Source organism: Idiotropiscis lumnitzeri, chromosome 1, assembly GCF_059441095.1.
Source record: "Idiotropiscis lumnitzeri isolate Australia: NSW breed Sydney's pygmy pipehorse chromosome 1, RoL_Ilum_1.0, whole genome shotgun sequence".
NCBI classification, from domain to species: Eukaryota; Metazoa; Chordata; class Actinopteri; order Syngnathiformes; family Syngnathidae; genus Idiotropiscis; species Idiotropiscis lumnitzeri.
The window spans coordinates 43,185,322-43,205,594 of NC_142391.1; the positions used below are offsets into that span (position 1 = coordinate 43,185,322).

General features: G+C 39.3%; 1 protein-coding gene across 1 annotated transcript; it reads right to left on the bottom strand.

Annotated features, from left to right (window-relative positions):
- Positions 1 to 8,205: 8,205 nt before the first annotated feature.
- tcima (transcriptional and immune response regulator a) lies at positions 8,206 to 9,156 on the bottom strand. Its single transcript, XM_088306804.1, has one exon. It carries the CDS (start codon positions 9,041 to 9,043, stop codon positions 8,741 to 8,743), a length of 303 nt encoding a protein of 100 aa, XP_088162930.1. The 5' UTR covers positions 9,044 to 9,156; the 3' UTR covers positions 8,206 to 8,740.
- Between the last annotated feature and the right edge of the window lie 11,117 nt (positions 9,157 to 20,273).

Here is a 20,273-nt window from a genome sequence, read left to right on the forward strand (position 1 = left end):
CTTATAAAAGATTTTGACTCTGCCAAAAAGTTTATAATCGTCACAAGCAGATAATAAATTAACACAAACAAGAATGTCAATATCTTATTTTCTAGTTTTGTTCTGTACTGTACTACTACAGTAATAAGTTCAGTAAAGCGCAGAACCCTAAATTGGATTAGCTTCTTATTGTATACCTGCATCAGATAATATTTACTGAAAATTTAGGACAATTTTAACTCTAATTCATATAAAATTTAAAAAAGTGAAAACATTTAAAGCCATAACAATTGCTGAATGGGTTCTTCCTTGACCTTCACACAAAGTTCAATGAAAATCCGTGGTAAATTGGTTTGTATATTCTTACCTGTACTAACAATAACATTCAATCTAACCTCTTTTGCTACTGTGAGCACCGCTAGACTTGGAGTTGTCAGCAATCACCAGCGTGTGTTTTCATGCTGACACATGTCTCCTTACCAAATATGTCAAACAGTGTTACTAATTGCAAAATAATGGACTGTATATATAAATAGAAGTTGCTGTTTGTATCTATAGTTGCACTACCTCATTTGGTGAATCAGCTGCACCTGTGTGTGTGTGTGCGCATGTGTGTGCGTAAACTAGACAGGACAAAGGAGGTGAACGATGCAGAACAATGGTAAGGCCTTGTGGTGGAACTGGGGCGAGACAGTATGTCTGCAGGCCTGTCGGTCGCTGAGCCCCAGGAGGAACCTCCAGCGCCACACAGGAAAAGTCTTTCTCCTGAGCTGTCTAAAACACACGTACACACGCACACACGCACGCTTACACAACGTACAAACACACGGTGATAAAGACAATAGTGAACAACAGAGGCCCCCATCCTGACCAAGCCCTGGACATGTCTCTACTGTAACTCGAGGGACTCATCTCACTTAAACTCAGAACACACTGTGCTGGCAGATACACACACTCGCACGCACGCACACACACACACACACATTTGCGCACAAAGGGGTCAGAACATTCATGGAAGGTTTGACAGATTCAGACTTGCTCATTGTCTACTTACACAGCACTTATTGTCAAGGTTGAGTCCCGGATAAGGCCAATTTCTGTCTTTTATCGACGCTTTGAGTCAACAGTGGGAATCAGATGCAGCACAGACAGTTATTTGTCACACCTACCAGCAGTATCTGTTGTTAACAAATATTTTACATAACTACATCCATGGAAAAGATTAAGAGACAGGCATGTTTTCTTCAATGTCTTGTTCATTTTAATTTCCGATGACACTAAAAGTGAATAAAGTGACTAACTGACAGAAAAGAAGACATGGAATGATTAAAAGCACAAATTTGGGCTGTACAACGAAATTTGTGTACGAAATTGTGAAAATTGTTTTGGTTATTGTCAAGTAAACCTTTGGAAAACGTCTTAAATTGATCACCTCTTAAATTCAACCCTTATGACCTGTTTTTGTTTTGCCACTGATACTGTATGTTGGTCCAAACAAATGTACCTTTAGTTGTACTTGGCCTTTAAAATTGAAAATGAACAGGAAACTGAAACATCACAGTCATCACTGTATGTCGTCATCACTTGCTTCATCATTCTCATTGGGCGCTTTTGCAGCCAGGCAAATATTTCCATGAATATCTGTTTTCAAAATTTTTTTCTGCCTCACATTCGACTCGTGAGAACGCCAAGTGTAGGTGTCTCATTGCCAAACTTAAATATACAAGTTATCTGAATGCCGTTTTTTTTTAACACTTCTTTTTAGAGCTCTGTGTCGATTAAATAAAGGATTTAAATACAATCATTTTCATTACAGCAGAGCTTTTTTAAAATCATATCAAATAAAGTTTAATGTAATACACAATGCGAATTAAAGAAAAAAACTCTTGATTATATATATAAAAAAAGGCACATTTCACTCATTACATTGTATTATTATTATTATTATTATATTGGGATTTGTCAAGTTGCGGTTGAAGTGTAGGAGAACCCAAATACAGGGAAGCGAGGCAGGAGTAACTTAAAAGGTTATTTTATGGAAAGAAAACAAAAAGACAAACATGGAACTTGGAATTAACAAAATACTAAAGTAACAGTGATCAACAAAACACAAGTACCTTAAAATGAACTGAATAACTATAACTATGAAAATTAAAACACACTGAGGAACAGACAACTGGCACTTGACAGGGGACAAACCAATAAGGACTGGAAGGAACCAGGGAACTAAATAAAAATTGACGAGACAACAAGGAACACCTGGACTAGACACAAAGGGTTGGAGGGAGCTAATTGTTTAAAACTAGGGAGTGGGTCGACAAGCACAGGTGGACACAAGCTTGAAATTAAATACCTAAACCAAAAATGACAAACCCAGATTGTGACAGGATTAACCTGCAAAAAATAATAATAATAATAATTGCTCCACCAAGTTAGAAAGTTGCTCATCAAATTAAATTGTAGATTCGCAAACTGCTCTGCAACAGACAATACATACATTCCGAGCATTGATTTATACAGCCCTTAAAACCCCCTAGCGTCTTTTCTAAAGCCAACAGTCGCCAACTTGGCTTTTAAATTGGACAATGATTTTAAATTAGATCGGCAATTCGGTGCTGTTGTTCAATCCAGCTTCTTTCATTTTAGGAAAATGGCTAAAGTGAAGCCCTTTCTTTCCCAGCAGCACTTAGAAATAGTAATCCATGCATTTGTTACTGTAATGCACTTTACTTTGGAGTCAGCCAGTCCTCGCTCAAGATACTTCTGTTCGTCTTCAAATATTTGAATGGCCTCGCCCCAGCGTACCACTCTGAGCTCCTCCATCCCTACGCATGTGACCGCTGGCTCAGGTCTGTGGACCAAATGTTGCTGGAGGTGCTGAGGACTAATTGCAGCCTCAGGGGGGATCGTGCTCCCATTGAATGTTAGACAAGCCCCCTCTCTGTCCACTTTTAAAACTCGTTTGAAGACACATTTTTTTCTTTAGCTTTCGACTCAACATGAGACTGCCGCTGTTCTGCTGTTCTTCTGGTATCTATTGTTTATGTGTTTATGTGTTTTAGTTTGTGTTCTAATTTCCCGCTTATTTATATTACACCAAATGGAAAGTGCTTTGTTACAGCTCCAGCTGTTGTCAAATGCATGATATAAATAATGTTTTATTTTATTGTATTGTATATAAACCGCTAAATTTTGCTGACTCACTTTGGGGAATAGTACATTTATTGTGACTCAGAATGGTGTCCTTAGGCATAGATGCAGATGATGAGCAGAGCCAATGATCAACATCTTTATCGTTTTATCAAAGTTATGAAGCAATTTGAAAGACATCCAATGTTTAATCTTAGCAAGGCACGCCTCTAGATTACAGCAATTGCACGGGTTTGTTATTTCCAGCGGCATATGTAATTGGGTATCATCACCAAAACAGTGAAAACTGATGTTATATTTACGTGTGATACCACCAAGCTGTATGTATGTAGACGCAAAACAATAGGGGCCCAAAGAATTATTTTTTTTTATCTTTTGTTCTGAAAATCATAAGATGAGCAGGTGTTCGTAATGACGTAGACCATGAGCCTCTGAGGTTAATACATTTCATCACCTAAGGTGTGACATTCCTTGTATGTTCGTGCAGTTGCCAACAGTCATGGAGCAAGGATCATTGTTTTTACGCACAGTGTGACCCATAATGCGGAAATTATATTGCTTAGGATGTGGAGAAAGTGGCATGGTCCCATTGTGGTTGTCATACAGGTGGCAGAGGTTAATAGGAATGATGCACACCACTGACGCAACACTTTAAGCAGGCACACAAACACACGCTCACACTCACACAAAGGAGATTCCAGAGCACTTTGCGTACGCCAGCAAGGACATACACAATACACATATCTTCCCGAAAAAAAAACAATACAGCTAACTTTCACTGCTACTATTGCAGGAAGTACATCTTCATTAGAACATTTGGAGACAACAAATGTGCTGAATGCCAGGAATCCATCTTTGACGCTGTGGAATCATATTCCCGTCATCAGTGATTCTGGATGTGTGAAAAAAAAACAATGAGTCAGACTGGCTGGCGCGTTACCACGTCAAATGCCCTTTCTTTTTCCTGCACTCACCTTTCCAAACATTTCCACTGCTTCCTGTATGTACAAATCTTACATCACTAGAGCCCTCTGACCTTTGCTCTGGATTGTCCAGTCAGCCTGCCAGCAGCTAGTGACATGTGCTGAAGAAAATAGGGCATCGTTTTGGCTTGAATGATCAAACGCTCTCCAGTGGAGTCAACTTTTTCAGTCAGGGCTAAGTAGGAGGGCGCTTGAGGATTACCATGGATACTGAATGTGACACAGCAAGTTGGCATGTAGGGCACAGTTAGGATCTATGTTGTTGGAATGAAGGCACAGGCAAATAATTTGATAAATATAAAAATGTTACATGAGAAAAGAAAAATACTCTATATAATAAATACTCTAGCACTAGGGCGTTACATATGTGTCCAGTGCAAATCTAGCACGGACCACGATCTTACGGTGCTAAGCTTTGTGTTGGTATTTTTTTTGCAGACGCACAAAGTTTATAGCAGTTTAAAAAGGGTGGCTTGCGCTGTTATGGGTGTGAACACAGCCAACTTGCTTCGCAGCCAATCAAAGCGGCTCCTCTCATTCCCTTTAAAATTAGTGTGCGAGTGACGCATGGCAGAAGCAGAACGGGCTTTCCTGGAGTCAATGCAGGCGATTGAAGCGTGCAAAGTATGTTTTTGAGGAACTGAGAGCAAACCTCCAAGGGAGGCTAATGTAAAAAGTTGACCAGGGCGATCACAGATCACAAAATATCGTGAATGACATATCTACTAGTATTACTAACACTCTATACGAGCCTGCTACAGCCACCCTATCACCTTTGTCGATGGGAGCTACCACCTCTAAATGCTTCAGTCCCCCAGATTGTCTACCCACTTCAACCACCCCGAATCCGTGTTTACTCGGTGAGGTTATTAACAGAATTTTACTGGAAATAGCTCGGCTGTTATATTAAACGTGCGAGTGTGAGAGTATTCTTGTAAAAATACTTTGAGTCAGAATTCCTCATTTCTTATTAAGAAAACCTGAAACCTCTAGGTATTAAATCAAATTTGAATGAAAAATATAATCATTAATTTTGTGAAATGTAAATATTTTGTGGTGGTTGGTTAGTGGTAACTTAACCCAATTTATTTTTGAAAACTCCTTCAACATTACTGAACCAAAATGATACAGGAGATGTTTGATTTTGCTTTAAATGTCCTGTTCTTTGGCAGTGTGTTTCGATTCAGTTTACTGAGTACACATCATTCAAATAGTGAAATGTCTGTGGCAGTTCCTTTCATGGCGGTATCTTCCGGCGAAAATGCTGACTAATCTGAAACTCGTGTACACCTCATGCTTAGTTCCTCGTAAAGAGTTGGTTTGAACCAGTCCGCACTGGAAACAAGTTGTCTACCACTCCCTGCACTGTGTTCACTGATCTAGTGCCTCTCTGCGTCACCCTCTTCTTTAAAACACACACACACACGCATACACACACACACACACCCACGAGGAATGCAAACAGGTGTTGTTGAAAATGTTAATTTTTGGAATGTTTTTGTTTGAGGGAGAAAAAAAACATCAACATGCATTTGTGGTCGATCTATATTGAATATTTTAATTTATACAAGTATTATAAATATTACCATTGATATTTCTCTAAAGACATTTTTTTTTAATCAAAAGAGCTATACAAGTGATACAAGCCCATTTACCAGCACAACTCTTAACTGGCAGTAAACATGAGATTACTGTTAACCTGCCAGGTATAGACTAACAAGAAATAGACAAAACATTTACACATATTCATAATGGCATCTGTTTTTTATTACACGGAATAGGTATTTTACACAACTCTGTTTCATTAGTTATTAATGTAATAATAATAATAATAATTATTATTATTATTATTGCTCTAATAATAGTTATTATTATTATTATTATTATTATTACGTACCAACAATTTTGTTTCAGACTAGATTTAAATCTTGTTATACATCAACCTTTGTTACGGTTGGCATTTCACATTTCCATAGTTCAGTCACCTTTCCCTCCCCCACCCAACACCTTTACCCTCTCTCTTCCTCTAATAGTCAGCCAGGTCCGAAGGCTGTCTGCCACAGTGTCTGTTGACATGAAAGCATTTGCCGTTCCTAAGGCTGATGAAAGACAGGAAAAGGGTGGGAGACAACCAGGCTGAGTCCAGCACGGAACACCGCAGCCAGCACCGCCTAGACAATCGCATTGAATATTTAGCTTTCTCTTCGTGAACAATTGGATGGCAATAAAAGGGTATGTGGGGGGTTGGTCATTAAAAAAAAAAAAAACATCTGTTTTGCGATATACCAGCCAAAAAATGAGACAGCGGATAGCAGAAAGTGCAACAATAGTTGACATGGTTGACACACTGTTAGAAAGATAAAGCAATAGGTGAGTGAAGTGTGGCCTTAGTGACCTCAGCTGAGGACTTATAACAAATGCTTGTTATGCGTGCAGAGTTTCTTTTAAGAAAACACTGTTAGAGAAATTACACACAATTGTGTCAAGGGATCATCTCCACTCACCAGACTATGCCTTAAAAGCTTTCATCAACTTTGCATAAACAAACGTGAGTGAAACATTTGGTCACAGAGCCTCAACAACTTGTATGCAAAGAAGGGCAGTAGACAAGGAAAGCCTCACTAGGAAGAAATATTGGACACAGAAAAGGACTTGCGTGTTTGTCTTTTGAAGCCTAGTATATATATGTATGAATGTGTGTGTATATATATATATATATACATATATTTTTTCCCATATATTTATGTATTTATATTTATATTATTATATATCCATCCATTATAATTACTGTTTATTTTTGGCTTGCATCATTTCAACTCATCTGTGACAGTTAGATGTCAGAGAAGAGATTAGTCTGTTACTGATGAGTTTGCCCCTGAGCGTGAGCTGTTTTTCAGCTCACTACTCCGCAGTATACTGTATGTCACTGCACGTGAGAGACACACAAGCGCAGTGGCGTCATGTGCAACAACCCAAGGAACTGGTTTGAGCCGGTAGAGGGACTGTCAAAGCAAGTAGATTAGGAGGCAGCCACTCGAACCATCTTTGTGTCAGCAGCAAAGCTTGCTGTAGAAACCCCTGGCCTATTGACGAAAAACCATGAAACCACCAAAACTATCTGAGGTTGTAGTAAATGTACTATAATCTTACAACATGGAAAAGTCATTTGTCATTTTGATGAGAGGGATAAATCAGAAGGTTAAGAAGCAAAGTATGTACATGTCTAAAGCCTGTAATGCTACTTTAACAGGTTCTTATCTAGAGAGGCGGGCCGATTAAATAGACTCCCGCACAAAAACACTGCACAGAGGAGTCACTCCTACCCTCCCCAGCCAGATCTGAACTGGTTCTCGCCGGTCTGATGTAGCGCGTGGCTGTTTGAGGGAAACCCAGTGAGGCTTAATTACATCCCTCTCTGAGTAATGTTCATCCGCCAATGGGTTTGCCTCATCTGAACAAAGAGCAGAATGCAAACAAGAAATGTGCCAACAACGCACTTTATGATGAAAGAAATTGGGGCTTGGTTACATGACTCAACATTAAATATCAACATCTATTAGCACCTTGCTCTGAAAGACATGCCTAGTCAGTTAACTGACTTTCAAATTTATATAGTGACTCAATCACAAGTTATGAATATGATTAGATTAGAAAATATTTGAATTTCTAACGGATACTATACTTGTATTAAATCTGTATTTGTAATATGTTTTATTAAAATTTACAACAGCCCTTTTACCTCATATTTTGCCTTGCATTGTCACTAATCTTATAAATTTTATTTTTAAAAATGGCCACATTAGTGTTTTCTCCCCAATTTATCTGTACTCACTGTGCTATAATTAGTTTCAACCATTATTGTGGCTATCAGGGTACAATGGCTCATCACTTGCAATGCCTTTGTTTCCTCGTTTTTCGGTTTACGGGTTGTACCTTCTTAGCCATTAACGATACCTCGAAGCACATCCGTTATTTTCGTGACACATATCAATTGTATCTTAAATTGAATGAGGTATACATTAGTCCAAAATGCTGGTTGTCTGTCAACAAAGAAATAATGTGGCATTGATGAATACACAGGACAAAGCAGATCTTAACTTTTGTAAACAAAGCAATTTATTAAAAAAGGACAAGGAATGGAACACAGCATTCATGAAAATCATTGTGCTCTTTGACATTAGAGTGACATTAGGAGCCACTACAGTGACAGTGTTCATGTTGGAAGAAGGCATGTGTTCAGGACAGGCATCCATGAAGGTTCTTCTTCTGGCACTAAAAGTCTCACATAGTTGCAGCTTTCCACCAGCACCTCCTTTGTGTGCTGCTGCTTCACAGTGGAGAATCCGCATGCATGACTGAATTCAAGTCTCAGGGAAGTCGTTTTATGTCCACCATTGCTCCCTCCCGTCATCTTATCTGCTTCCATCCGGTCATCACGGCACTCTCCATCACCTGCGACGCTGCAACGTGACCTCGCTGGCGGCCTTTTGCAAGCCCATCATCGCCCCAGGTGAGCTGCCACACTTGAAGTAGTCGGCGTTTGAGTCACATCAGGAGCGTCGTCACGCGTCTTTTGGGCTCCGAGTCGAGCCGAGTGAGAGAACACACAGGCGGCTACAGCAGTGCCGTCAGCGGAGTTTGAGCATTTGCCGCAGCATGCCCGCGATCTGGAGGAACTTGTCCTTCTTCCTCTGCTTCAGAGCCATCAGCGCCCGGGCCGTCTCCTCCGGGTCGTGCGAGTAGGAGAAGATGCTCCTCACCCGCTCCTCCGCTTTCATGTCGCCCGTCTTCTGGAAGAGCCTGGTCAGGGCGTCCTGGCTCACGTTGTCGAAAATGTTGGCCACGGCTTTCTTGCGGTGAGCCGTGTCAAACTTGTTGCCGTGGACGGAAGGGCTGACACGCCGGCAGTCCGAAGACACGTAAGCGGACATCTCGTCTCTCGGTTGGCGTGGCTCTGAGGCGGAGTGAGAGAAGAGAGAGAGAGGCTGAGCGCTCTCGTGCGTCTTGCGAGGCTGAGTGTGTGCAGGAAAGCTGAGCCTGCGCGTATTTATGCTGCTGCTGTGGGAGGATCACTCCGCCAACCAGCAGTGACATCAGCAGTTGTGAAGCAGAGAGAGGAGGACGCTTCACCTTCAACAAACAGCAGACGAGTGGAAGCTGTCTGCCTGCTGCGCTCTTGTTGTTGTAGAACATACGAACAGGATGATGAAACTTTGCTCGTGTTTAATAGCCTCACTTTTACTTTTAAAAAATTCTTATGATTTTCGGAGAAAATCATCTTTGGCATCTGTGGCAATATGTTGTTTTTTTTTTTAATGAGATTGTCGTGGTTTGTGGTGTTTTGCGCAACCCCGCTGCAGTTACTCGGAATACCTGTTATATTGATGAACAAATCTTTAACAGTTAAAAATAAAAAAGGGGAATGTTACCGTTTATTTACATAATTTATTGCAGTGTTAGTTTCATTTAAGAAATAACTTCAGAGCATAACTACAATTATCTCAAAACAATCCCGTGAGTGTGAGAAAACAAACTGTTTTAACAATTACAATAAGACATAAATAATGCTAAAACAAAGATGATTTAAAACTTAATTTAGCCAATCAGTAGTTATGATTTGTAGGTGGGTCAAGGGGGAAGGAATAGAGAAATGACTATTTTATGGTACGCTCAAATGCAACAGCAATGTGCAAATATAAACTGCATTTTAAAAAAAGTGCATCAACAAATGAAATCATAATTATATGAAATATGAAAAAATAGGTTAGATTATTATATATAAAATAAAATCTATTGCAACTAATTATGTAACTGAATAGACATATCTCATAAGACGTCAAAAATTGTTGAAAATTAATTTTAACTAAAATAATTGTAAAAAAACATACAAAAACTTCAGTATTATACATTCAGGCCAGGAGTCACCAACATCAGTCTTCGATGGCCCCTATCGACAATGTTTTAGATGACTTCCTCCTCCAACACACCTGATTCAAATCATCAGCAAGCGTTGCATGATAACAATCCTGATCCTTTCAAGCAGGTTGTTTTGGAGGAGGGGGACAGCTAAAACATTGTGGACAAGACACTCGAGGCCCGGAGTTGGTGACCACTGCGCCAGGCTCTTTTCCTGGGGGGGCCCTAATGGTGCGGAGCCCTGAGCAGTTGCTTAGTTAGCCAATGCTTTATGATATGTTCAAAACAAAGGTGAAACTTCTCCTTTGATCTTTGAATACTCCAAACTCAGCTGCCATGCCACAACTAAAAACAGGTGAGCTTCTGCTTCTGACAGATAAAACAAGTAGAAACATCGCTAGCCAAGTGCCGGGGGCCGGTAGTTGTGTTAAAATTTTGGTGAATGGTAATTGCTATTGTGGTTCATAGTTCACTATCTGTAAACAAGTAAATACACTTCCAACTTCCTCGTTTCCCTTTCTTGAAGCCTGCTCATTTTTAGATCGGTTGTGTTTTTGAAAGTTGGCTCTGTTGTATTGCTCCGGGTGTCCACAGAAAAACACATCTTGATCATAACACAATTAAAAAGGAACCTGAATAAGACAGAGGTGGCACTTTGGAGACTAACTGGTTTATTCAAAGCAAACTTTTGCAGACAGTCCATGTCTGCTTCGTCAGGTGAAGTCACACTTCCCTCTTGTCCTATCCATCTAAGTTATCAGACTCACACGGCCCCGTTGCTCATCTGAAAAAGGACATGTGAAAGTAACTGAGCGTGCTTACACAGATGGACAACTAGTTTAGTAACCTCAAAATGTCATAATTGCAAGAAACTGAGAAACTCAACAATGACAGAAAAGTATTGTTATATCCTCATTGTTCTGGTTTGTTGTTTTACAGCGGGGTACAACTGCACTGTAGAATTAACTTCCATTGCATTACGCAGCCAAATGTAAGGTAACAAAATATTTTCGGGTGTTGCTCTGCATCATACTCAGAGCTGTTTGTAATATTTTGCGGCTTGCACATATCTTGAATAGCTCACTATATAAATATTATAAACAGCTGTTAGTTGGATGCCGTGAAGTTCTACATTGCTGACAACCAAACTTATTATGGTCATATGACTAAGAAGATATTGTTAAGCTTATCCTGCTCTGGCAGTCTCAATTGTTCCAGTAGAAAAGTTGCCTCCAAATGATGACCGAATCTTTAATACTGTATGTCTCTAGTCTTTGACCTTTTGTAGGGAGACTCACTGATTTACAACTGCAATTGTGAGAATTACACGTGGCCAATATTAATTATTTGGATTTTTGTTTGATGGCTTAGTTAAGATTCACAGTATTTTTACTTTATGGAATCTTATTTATCATATTGTTTTTTTGAAAAGCACGCATTTTATATGATATTAGATTGTGTGATACTTAATGGACCTTAGTGGGTAAGTTGTATACTATAAATTATTTCTTTAAAAATTTGGGGGCATCTCCATAATCTTATTATTTGCTTGTCTTTCCATGTTGTCAGTGAAGAGTATATTTAACTGGCTTTCACCGCATGTAGGAAAAGCTTCAATTTTTTTGTCTAATATTGTTATTTTGTTTTCAAGACATTTTAGTGAGCATTAAAATTAAACATATTTTAAAAAAAAATCACACAAATAATTGACTGAGTGTCGCCAATGATGTCGTGGTACATCCATCCGCCTGACGTGTGTGCGGGCAGCGTGGGTTCAGTTCCAACTCAGTGACAGTGTCTATGTCTGCCCTGTGACTGGCTGGCGATCTGTTCAGCGTGTAGCGAACCTTTCGACCGTAGTCAGCTGGGATATGCTACAGCAGCCTCCCGGGACCCTGTACAGGATAAGCAGTGTGGATAATGACATGACACATAATCTACCGACAAATATTTACCCACTTAAAGTGGGTTTGTTGATTTGTTGAGTTCCCAAAATTGACATGGTAGGTTGAATCAGCTTTTCTAGGAATATTTCTGGAAAAAATATTTAATTTGCAACTTCTTTTCTGCAAATGGGAGGGTCTTGAGTGGTATTTACAACCAAAGTTGACCTGAGGTAATTTGCTGCTTGGCTGATCTTATCTGGTAACGTTGAGAGGCCCTGTTCAGTCGCAAATATGGTTCTCAACAGCGGCGTGTAAAGCTAAAAGTGGTTGGGTTTTTTTCGAATGCAGTTACGCTTTGCCCTCTCACATCCTGAGTGCCTTATAAGGAAAAAGAAAGTCCTCCATGCCAATAGAGATAAGTGACTCAGGAAGTATATTTTTTCCTGTGAGTGCAGCCCAATGAAGGTCATACACAGTATGCCCGGCATGTGGCATTGACTGCTCGGTGGAACAATGAGCCAGGAATCCTTGCAGAGTTTGAAGTGAACTACTTTGTAGCATCCAGCTCTTCCTGGCAAGCTTGATTTCCAGATCTGAGTGAACAATGCGTCGCCACAGGATATCTGACTGTCTACAGGTGGCATGGCTGGAGACATGGAATGTCAATGCACTTCTTCAGAAAAAAAAGGGTTGGCTGCATATTTATGACCCCAAAGCTGTCCCCGGGAGCAGGGCACGAGCAATGCACAATGAGACTTCAGCGGGAAGACGGAAGCCAGAGCCTTGAGCTGTCGACCCTATTCTCCTGTAGACACCAAGTATTCACGCTTAATCTTAACAAAAGCGCTACAAAATTTAAACAAGGACTGAGGCTTTGTCTTTTTTGTGCCCTGGGAGGGAGATTAAGTCGTCCCACTCCCTTGTGTAAAGATCAAACCTCCTCTGCATTGGTTTAAATTTTGCTGCCATTGCCTAAACAACACAGGCAAATGTGCCAAAAATAGAGTTGGGGTGACTGATAAAAGGTTATTGACCAAGTTTGAGAAGTCCAACATGTATTAATATGATTAATTTCCTCTCTAATTACATTGCCTTTGCTAGTGTTTTTATTTATGTACTTAGAATGTAAATAAACAATCTACACTCGGAGAGACATCATTTGATAAGAAGCAGATTTTGATGCTTTAAATGAACTATGAGACATGACCCAGCCGTTGGAGCATCAACAGAAGTCTTATGTAACGGAGCAATTATAAACTTGTTTATAGTCTGCTGTGTTGGATAAGGTGCATAGTTCAAATGAGAACAACTGATCGATTGAAAAATAAATGGATGTTCATACCTTGGCACTGACCTTTGGCAGAAGCACACACAAATGGACCTGATTTTCAAAGTAAAACTTATTTTTTCTTATGATCAATAAATTATATTTTATTCAGTCACCCATAGTGGTCGAGTGCCAAATTGATATTGTGTGGGAAACCTGGTGCAAATTTTATGTTTGTCCTAAACAGTTCATGAAGTTTGTTTTTCTGGCACACACTATATCTATTTATTGTTTTATGAAACAGTTTCTCTTTTATTAATTTTAGGAATAATTGAAAGAAAAATACTTAATGAAGACGTATGGAGCCTTCAATATGGAACGAAAAACAGCACTGACCTAAAACAAAAACATACAATAATGTGCTTTACAATAACAAAAGGTTTAAAATAATAAAATAATTTAGATAAGGTCAGAGGCATCTCTTGGTAATTTCGCAGAAGCGTGCAAGATGGTGTATTTATAAAAGGGCAGTTTGTGCCATTGTGGGTGTGAACACAGTTGATTTGAGAAGCATATTGTCCCGCTCAAGTCATTTCCTTATGTGCCTTTCTTTTGCACTTTCATTGCATGGCAAAGCTCCAGTGTCTACACTAGCACACCTAACCGGTGAAAACTCGTGCAGCCACTGAAGAGGTGTGACCCAAAGTGTGTGCCCGCAGGTCCCAGATTGTTTTTCTTGAGACATTCCATTCCATAGATGTCATGTTTTGGCTAATGTTTTGTCTCTTCCCACAGTCTGTCTTCATTTATTGTTGGGCGGAATCCCCTCGTCCCAACAGACAGCAATTAATTAGTTTCACCTGTTGATAATCAAGATTGACTAGTATTTCGGTGCGTCTCCAGTGGGAGGAAGGTGCCCGAATATTGTTTGCGCTTGACATTTTGCTTATTGCCAAATTCAATCCACCTCGCATCAATCATGTAAAATTTCTTCTCTACTCTAGGGCTACTTAAATGGGCAGTGTGTAATGTTTTTTTTTTAAATTTTAAACATGCCATTAATTACAATAACATGCAAAAAAAGATATGTTTTATCATATCAATGTACATTTTTAAAATATATATATTTGTAGCTAACTATGTAATATAACTTTACAGGATGCTGACATATTTTTCGCCGCCATCTTCCCAAAGGAGACAATCACCCAATCACAAATTTACTGACTTTTCACGGACCAAAGCATGTGTAACAAATGCAATGCACTTACTTTGTCAATTGAAGTCGTTTGTGAGGACATTTTGCTCGAACCTCTGTTGAAGAAATTGGTGGTTGGCTTGAGAAGTGTGGTCTCTCTTTGAGGCACCATAGCGTGTGTCATCAGTGTTTTTTGTTCCATTAGTGTTGCTCTGTTGCATCACCCATGTGCATCTTGCGTTTGGATTAATATTGTGTTATTGTTCCAACCTTTTTTTATCCTATCTGCGTTGTGGCCCATTCATTGGCCTCGGACAGTCATGACTTTAAAAATCCATTCAAACTATATTTCTCCAATTTAAAAGTGAAATTTACTTGTGTATGGATTCTGATGTTATATACTGATTGTCCCCAGTGACTTGTGCAGACATGCTAACCAATTGCCACCCTTAATTAATAAAATAAAGGTAATTTAATCAGATGACTATATTTCGAGCTGTTCCATTAGTTGAAAAGCGAGTGAGCTGGCCATTGTTTAAGCATTTCCTAGCAATGCTTCCCACCACACACTCGTGTGTGTGTGCCATATGTCAAATAAAAACAAATGATTCAAAATGTGACTCACCTATTCGAATGACTACAGTTGGTTTAAGCTGGACTTTCAGATAGTCTCCAAGCCACCAGCACAATCACTTGTTGCTTGGTGCCAGCGGAGCGCGGAAGCCGTTATTTGAGTCAAAACCGGGGCTGCGTCTAGGTGGGGACAAGAGGGAGCCCAGCCCCCTCAAATAAATGTTGTGCTCCTCTGTAAACTAAATCCCCCAAAATATATTGATTCCACATATTTTTATGATCTCATGCCTCTCTCCTTCACTGCACTTCTTACTTTATTGTTTCGCTTGCTCCCTCAAATATAAAATATATAAAGTTGTTTCTCGTCTCATGTTTCTCAAATACGCGGCATCTCCCCTTTTCACTCTACTCAGAGTATCGCCCTGCTGTCGGCTCGCGGCGAGGGATAGTTGCCTGCAGCGAGCAGAGACCCAACTTCCAATCAACCTTCAGTGAGCAAATAAGCCAGTGACAGTTTTCTAATCGCAGTTTTCGGTAGCAAATGAGTTTTGTTAAACTTAACATAGTGTTTTTTTGTAGTGACATACTTAGCTGCTAATAACAAAGTAAAAACAGGAGTTAATATTTTTCTTGAAATGTTTTTTTTTTTTCAGACAAGAACCAAAACCACATAAAAACATTTTTCTAGTTGCTCATTTTCCTAGATCAGAGTGTGTGCCCACTAACCTGTCATGTGTCACAGCACAGGGAGAGAGCACGCTCTTTGGGGATGTCACATCACTGTGCCTAGCTTGCTAATCATTCCCCATAGGCATTGGAGTTAAAGGAAAAGAATGTTTGGTTTTGTTTAACCAACAATAACTGTCATCGAGTTCTAACTGGAATATGTTACATGCAAAAAACACTCAGCGTGTCTGTTTGGCCAAGGTCTGTTTACGTAACCACAGCACAAGAAATGAAGGGTATTTGGGAGCAACTCCACTCGATGCTTTTACGTTGTAGAATTTCATTATAGAAAATCTTCTCTCTTCCTCACATTTTGTTCATTTATTAAGTTTGAAGGGCGACACATTTTGATATTTTTCTCTTAGTGTGAATTAATGTCTCCCTGAATTCTAAAAAAAAACAATTCTAAAAGGGGATTTCAGAACAAGATTCCAGACTTTTGAAAATGGCAATGGATAGCTGCTCAAAATCAGTCCGAACCCGCTAACCTGGAACAAATCACATTGTGTAACGACGGCGGCACCCAAATGACACTCTAATAGCCTATCAATGACTGTATTGAGGATTTTGACCTACGTCAGGGGTCTACACACTGGTTCTTGAGGGCCGCTTTCTCGCAAGTTCTCCATCTTTCCCTGCTGCAGCACACCTGTTTCAAATGATCAGCAATCTCTGCAAAAGCCTGATAACGATCCTGATCATTTGAATCAGATAGGTTGCAGCAGTGAGAGATGGAAAACATGCAGGAAGGCTGGACAAATACTGTACCGGGAAAAGATTCATTTAAATTTCTGAAATTTAGAACAGAAATTCAAAATCATCATCATGTGACATAACATACCTTCTATAAGAGATTACACAGTTGACCCCCGCTGTACATGGGGGTTGAAATTCAGGCCAGCACGCGAATAGTAAAAATCTGCATATAACTGACATCCATTGAAATTGCATTGGGGAGGGGAAAAAGAATGTCTTTTTTTTCTTTCAAATCCCTGAAAAGTATTCAAAAAAATTAATAAATATTCACCGAAACTGGGGAGGACAGGGGGAAAATGAAAAAAAAGTAAAGAAAAAAATCTGCCGGTGCTGAACCTAATATCGAATATAGTTATCAACATTACATCTTTGAAATTTGATTTGTCACATAACGACAAAATGTCGCAACAAGTAAAACATTTATTTCACAATATAATCAAATGTTCCAACCACACAAATTCACTTTCATTCATTATATTCAAATTTATTACTGCAGACATGATGCATTTTATGTAACGTTGCCAAACCTGTGCAGCAAGAGAGTAATTGCTACAGCACTGCTCAGAATGGTTAATTATTACTTTGCTGTTGTTCATTCTTCCAGTTATTGACCATGTGAAGCTTCAACATCACATGGGTGCTGTATTGATCTGCTTCTACGAGTCTTATGCAAGTTTTACATTGAAAATGTGAACATTTCATCCAAGTATTAAAACTGATTGTTGTCATATGTTTACTAACTTTGCCCCGAAACAAAATTATCTCACTGACTGTATAAAGCTAAGGGTGTAATTTGAAATGGTACACCATATATTTATGAGGCATCTTGAATTAAAGATGAGGGTTTAAACTTCCATCATGTCTGTATTGCTTTTTATTTATTTATTTGTTTTAATTTAAAACTGCAGTTTTGTTGTGTAAAGTAAAAAAAAAATCATTTAAAGTGAGCGGTCCAAACTCTTATTTATAAGCTCATTCAGGTTGTCAACCATTTTCCATCTTCACATTTGACTTTGAGGTCAGATTTTGTAAAATCCATGTGAGATATTTCCCACTTCCCATCAGGTTCAAATGCAACATGCATTTCTATTCCAAACTTAGAGTGTTTGAAATCCTACAGTGGCAGCAGGCCTGCAAAGTGGAGTTTTTGTTTCGGCTGTTCTCAAATTGTCCCTCGTTCACTCTATCTATCACCACTCCGGGAGGGACGGAGTTGTGCATGCAGATTAAATGACTGAGCACTGAGCCCGCATGGACAACCAGGCAATGCCAGGTATTATCACGCTAAACTGGCTCAATCCGGCTACCACTCGCGCGTCGCGGCTGGCTGCATCGCATGGGGCCCGAGGCCAAATGTAATGTTCCTCTGTCCACGCGATGGATCTTGCACTGTGCCAGAAACAGCAGGCCTCTCCGAATCAGTTGGATCATATTAGGGTCACTGCTGATTTGCAGGCCCCCTGATTAATATTATAAATTTGAATGATACTGCATTTCAGAAATGCATTCCCAAGTAAAAAAAAAAAATAAAAAATACATGTGGTCCATTCCACACATGCCTTCTTTCTACCAACATAAATTGGAACACCCGTAGTCAGTGTAAGTGTCTGGTGCGGAGAAGAAGTGAGCAGCATCCATCGCTGCAGAGTTGTATACCTGACGCATTTCAAACAGCTGAAAGAATTAACACCCATGATCGGAGGGTTATCATTCTATATCATAGTGAAAGAAGTGATTATGTTGAGCAAGTGATTATAATGTTCCGTTTTGGTTGCATGTTTGTACAACAACAAAGTTTAGGGGGCCTCATCATAGAAGTTTTTGTGAACCAACATTATTTTTTTATTTTCTTTTGCTGTTTTCACTCAAAACAATCATCTATGAAAAATAAATGACATGGATGTACTGAATGTGGGTCAGTGTGTGCATGACTGAGTGCTTCACAAACATAACAGTTCAGGTTGGCACAACACTATTATTGTGTTGAATGTCTTTAAGGTCACACGATCCTGAATTTGGCCAACATTTTGGAAATCTCATTAGAGCTTGTTTCAGCAGACATGAAAACATTTGCGTGGCTAATGTATATTTTGTCAAATTCACCTTCAAAGCCAAAAAAGTACAGATTCACCACTGACACTTACTCAAGTTATGGTGGCGTTTACTTGTATGTTATTTAGAATAAATAAGAAATTAAAAAAATTAACTGCATCAGGCGTACCTGACAATGCATTTATCATCCATCCATCCATTTTCCATACTGCTTGTCTTCATTAGCGTTGCAGGTGAGCATGAGCCTTTCCCAGGTGATTTGGCAAAAGCAAAGAAAAAAATCCTCACAATAAATGGACTAGTGATGGGATAATAAAGCTTCAAATTTGCTTCATGAACCAGTTGTTGTATTTTTGAGTCCTCTAGATGGCACTGTTGGTTTAAATAAAAGGTTGAAAGTATGGCAAGTCAGTGTGCTTTCAGCCCAATGTTGAACAGAGAGTGCCATCTACAGGAGTCCAAAAATACTACAACTGATTCATGAAGCAGATTTGAAGCTTCATTTACCCATCATTAGTGGACTCACATTCATTCGTTAAGCTCTTTTATGATTTGCTTCCCATTTTTATTTTCCAAAATATTTTTTTACTTTCTCTTTTATATGACATATTTAGATAACTTGGTACAACCAAAAATAAATTGCACACAAAATAGTTTCCAAGTTTTACAGCACTCATCCTGACACGATTAAAAATAATCTCGTTCTATCCTGTGTGTTGTTGTTTAAGAGCTAGCGAGCGATGGCTGTTCTTAACATTCTGAAGTTGAATTGAGTAACAAAATTAGTTAAATTAGCTGATGATAAATGAAAATAATGGATTCATCGTGATTTTTCAGATTAGACTGAGAATTTTTTAATGACAGGATCTTGTTGTTTTTTGGCTGGCACAAGACAACTGATTCGCCATGGGTGGGAGAATCCCTTCAAATCTATTGCCATCATTATTTCTCCCTTGTTGACAGTGGTACATATCGCTGCTGTGCCTGTTTGTTATGCCTCCCTCAAACAATCTCAACCACCATTGACTTTACCCTTCTCTCACTATGTCTTTTTTTCATGTTGCGTCATCACCCCCAGAGGATGAAAAAAGGAGCCCGCCTCTACAACTATCTCTATTGAAATGTATGGGATAAATGTTGCTGTTGATGTCGCTGTGCAGACTGTTGCTGTTTTCTTTATTTTTAATAAAAGGACATAATACACAATTAACCTAGATTGCATGTGACAAAGTTTTTTTTATCATTTTTAGAAAATTTGTGTGACTGTGTATCGGTAAACATTTCAAGACTAGTAGTGGAAAAAATCCCCAAGTGGTGTTAAAAACTGGGCTACGTCAGCAATGATGGATGTGCGCAAGATCCATACAAAGACAACACAGAACAAAGAATCATGAAGTGATGAGGCCTGGTCAGGCGCCAAGCAAAGGAAAGTGCTGGAGCCGGTCGTAAGCAGCCCCATTGTTCATCGTGGCAGGAGGGCCAGGTCACGCAAGGATGAGGATGAGCATGAGCAAGTCATAGTGGAGATTTCATGGATATGAAAACAATACACACCTACTGTGCTTTGTTTGCTTGGTTAGAAAATTGAGGAGAAAAAAAATCCTTCGTGTCAAAAGGTAACACAATCTTTTGGTGACAAGGTGCTCGGGGGAAGATTCTGTTACCTGCTTTGCAGGGTCGATACAGCAGTTTAACAATATTGCGAAGAATAATATGAGTGACAAAAAAACAAGTGAAGAGAAAGTATTGAGGTATAGATGTGGAATTATTTTTTTAACCATATCATTGAC

Coding starts and splice junctions, on each gene's coding strand:
- tcima (XM_088306804.1), bottom strand. CDS start 9,043: ATGTCCGCTTACGTGTCTTCGGACTGCCGGCGTGTCAGCCCTTCCGTC.